This window comes from Gavialis gangeticus, unplaced genomic scaffold, assembly GCF_001723915.1.
Source record: "Gavialis gangeticus isolate Ggan-Ray unplaced genomic scaffold, GavGan_comp1, whole genome shotgun sequence".
Classification (NCBI taxonomy): domain Eukaryota; kingdom Metazoa; phylum Chordata; order Crocodylia; family Gavialidae; genus Gavialis; species Gavialis gangeticus.
Window position 1 is genome coordinate 4,445,232 of NW_017729016.1, and position 3,530 is coordinate 4,448,761.

The 3,530-nt window shown below is 48.2% G+C and overlaps 1 protein-coding gene across 1 annotated transcript in view; it reads left to right on the forward strand.

The window, feature by feature from the left end:
- LOC109294279 overlaps positions 1 to 3,530 on the forward strand; it is a 49,106-nt gene that overhangs the window by 18,094 nt on the left and 27,482 nt on the right. Inside the window, exons 12-15 of the mRNA XM_019512579.1 lie at positions 681 to 834; positions 1,932 to 2,150; positions 2,345 to 2,515; positions 2,814 to 2,960. Coding sequence (XP_019368124.1) covers positions 681 to 834; positions 1,932 to 2,150; positions 2,345 to 2,515; positions 2,814 to 2,960 — 691 coding nt within the window. The remainder of the gene's footprint in view (positions 1 to 680; positions 835 to 1,931; positions 2,151 to 2,344; positions 2,516 to 2,813; positions 2,961 to 3,530) is intronic.

Here is a 3,530-nt window from a genome sequence, read left to right on the forward strand (position 1 = left end):
AGCTAGATAGATAGATAGGTAGATAACGTGTAATATATATATATATATATTTAGATGGATAGATAGATAACGTGTGATATATATATATGTTTATATGTTTGGATGAACAAAAGGTGCTCTTCTTAGTAGCGGATGAAGTACATGAAAGCAAAGAAAACCTCATATCAATTGCCTGCCTATCTATCTCTATAGATAGATAGATAGATAGATCTACATTTCTATATATCTCATAAGTAGAGACACATATCTCTAATATAGCCAAATAGATCTATGTGTATTTACCTCTGTCAAATATCCTACCCACATATCTCATGTGTTAGAGGTGAGCGGTTAGTGATAATTATACTTCATAAAAAACAAACATCCTTTGTTTTCTTGAATACTGTCTGCAAAATGTAAATGTCTTAAGTTTAAACCAAAACATTGCTTTTTTCTGCTATTCCCCAACTCATTTTCTCTCTTAGTTTTGACACTGAAACAGAGGAAAGGGGGAAAAATAGAGCTAGAAGGTTTTTAAAAAATGAATTAAGCGAAAAAGGCAACTATGTGAACCCTTGAGATGGTCCGCTTGGAGTTTTTGTTGAGAAATAGGAGAATTTTAGAAACTGGGGGAAAGCAGATAGAGTCGCACCATTTCACACGTGCCTGGCTAACACACCTTGCACTGGGTTTGCTCCCAGCCTGCCCGGCCCGCTGCTCTGCTTTGCAAGACATTCAACTGCCATCCAGTGGCTCAGCTCCACGGACGCGCTCAGTGTCATTGCCAGGATAAACCTCCACTGCGGCCCCTCAAACACCTCCGTGCCCACAGAGCCCACCCTCTCCGACCACCAGGTACGTGCTCAGCGCCCCGTGTGATGCCCCTGCCGAGGAACGGTGCTGAGCCATTCACAGACTACAGAGGATCATCCCCATTTGGTGTCACTGGGAGAGGGGAGCCAGATCCTGGGCTGCGGGGAGGATTTGGATCCAGGAAGTTTGGGGGGGGGGTTTCCTGTCATTCCTGGAGCCTTGGGTCATGGCAGGACAAAGCAGGACTCGGTAGCATCTTTCTCCCCAAGCTTTTCTTTGGTCAAAACTGCAGACTCAGTGATACAAGAATATGTTATGGGGTTGGGGCATGTGACTTATGGTTGGGGGCTGGGGCACGTGACTGGTGAGGAGAGGCTGAGTGAACTGGACTGATTTAGTCTGGAGAAGAGAAGACTAAGGGGGTTGAATAACAGCCTTCACCTCCCTGCAAAGAGGATGGAGCTGGGCTGGTCTCAGTGGGGGCAGGTGACAGGACAAGGAGCAATGGGCTCAGGCTGCAGCAAGGAAAGTTGAGGTTGGATATTAGGAAAAACTCTTTCACGAGTAGGGTGGTGAAGCACTGGAACAGGTTACCCAGAGAAATGGTGGGACCTCCATCCTTGGAGGTTTTTAGGACCTGGATAGACAAAGCCTTGTCTGGGATGATGTACTTGGAGCTGCTCCTGCTCTCAGCAGGGGGTTGGACTGGATGTGACCTCCTGCAGCCCCTGCCAAGCCTCATTTTCTACGACTCTGTGATCCCCTGTTTTAGTTCATTTAGATTTCACCAATCGGTCACTTGGAACAGGAACCTAAAAGACTTCCACATGTTTCATTTCCACATCTTCCAGATGAATCCTTGGATCGTTTCAGCTTGAAATGCCATTTTGTTTGGAAATTTGCTTTGACTTCATTAAAACAAGAACATTCAAAAGTGGCCAAAACAACTTTTCCCCATTGTCCAAATACACCCGTTCATGCATAAGTAGTAAATAAAAAGAAAAACAATGAAGGCAGTGCAATACGACTGAGCAAAGCTCTGTCCCAGCAGCATGTCCTGTGTAGCCTTTGGTGGGCTTAGCAGCTCATTCCTGATTCATCGGTTATTATTCATTATCCTCCTCTCCCTTCCCATCTAGCTTGCAACCATGCTGGTTGCACAAGTTACTTCCTTCAATGCCAACACCTTGACTGCACTGGGACAGCAAGCCTTGGGCTTGACCTTTGGGCAGATTTCGAAGCTGAGAGCAGAGGACGTAGCAGAGCCTGCGACTTTGCAGGCGCTTGGTCAAGTCCACGGCTGGAACCGGGGACAGGCCCAGGGGCTGGTGAACAAAGTGATCAGCAGTAACTTCACGGTAGGAGTTTGTCACCCTAAGAACACAAGAGCATTTGCTTGAAAAAACCTTCTTGCGATGATGCTGTGCTCAGGGGTCAATGGATTTTAATTGCACATTAGTCACGAATTGGGTTAGTGGGCCAGGTCTCAGAAGAGGGTTGTAAGATCAGGGCTGTCATCACGTCTGCTCTCTGCTTCGTTTTCCGATTGCAGTTGGACACGGCAGAGGCATTTCACAAACTTGGAACATTGCTACCAGGCCTCCCCGGCCGTGTCTTCAGGAACATCCCCGCAGACACTGCCAAGGAGATGGCTAAAAATGAAGGCTTCCTGAGGGCCATCGAAAAGGCACCTCGCTACCTGAAGAGAGCTTTTGTGGGCAGGGTGAGCAAAGCAGTTGGGAGAAAACCTCCCTTCTTCGTACCAGGCACCTCCCCTCTCCGACAGACCAAATGCAGCTTTGCCAGCTGAAGGGTTCATCTGCTGGGTAGGGGGTTGCAAAACTCAGGGAGTCCGTGAAAAAAATCAGGGACCTCTTTGCCTTGACTGCTTCATTAGCAGTATCTAGTAAGCTGTTATTGCCTTGATTTATTGCCCCCAAACCTCCAAGGCACTGATTGGGCAAGGCCACAGGGGAGGCTAGTGACTTGTCTTGTGATGCACCTTCATCCCACTCTTGTAGATCATCTCCAGGTCCTCCTCTCTGAATGACATTTTACATGATGTGCCTGATGCTCTGGTGGACCAAGTCCCCATCTCGTTGCTGGTACTGCAAGATGGGCACCTAGATCTTCACCAGATCCAACAGAAGCAGTGGTCCGCAGAGCAGGTAACGTGACTATTGTGTCTTTCAGACTGCGTTCCCAGGAGCAAATTTGAGCCTAGCACATCTGGTCTTGGCTGGTGCAGGTTATGTCAATGAGGTTGGGCTTGAATCCAGGTTCTGGACTCAGCTGTGGCAAGGATCTGTTCTGCTTAATACTCCATGTAACTCAGCCCTCGGGGGTAATTTGGGAAGTAGGACACAGGACTGGGAGGTCTCCCACGTTGTTAGATCAGTCCCCTGCTCTCCCAGGCAATCAGAGCACATACTGCCCTCCATCAACTCACCAAGCCCCAAGTTTTAAAGCTGGTTGTTGCAGCTGGAGGCTGTTCTGCAACCTCCCTCCTTGGAGAGTTAGAAACCTCATTCCCCATCTAGACTTAGTCACGGCTCATTCATCTGGTGCCAACATGAAGCTTAAAGAGCTGGTGTTGACCACGCTAGAGAAAGGAGTTGCATCCCCTCTGAGGCAGGGGACAGGACCATTTGCAAAGCCAGCTCTGCCCTCCCTGACCATGCTACCGGCCCTTCTCTGCCACTTTTCCAATTGCAATTCTTTTGTGCTCCTGTCTGAAC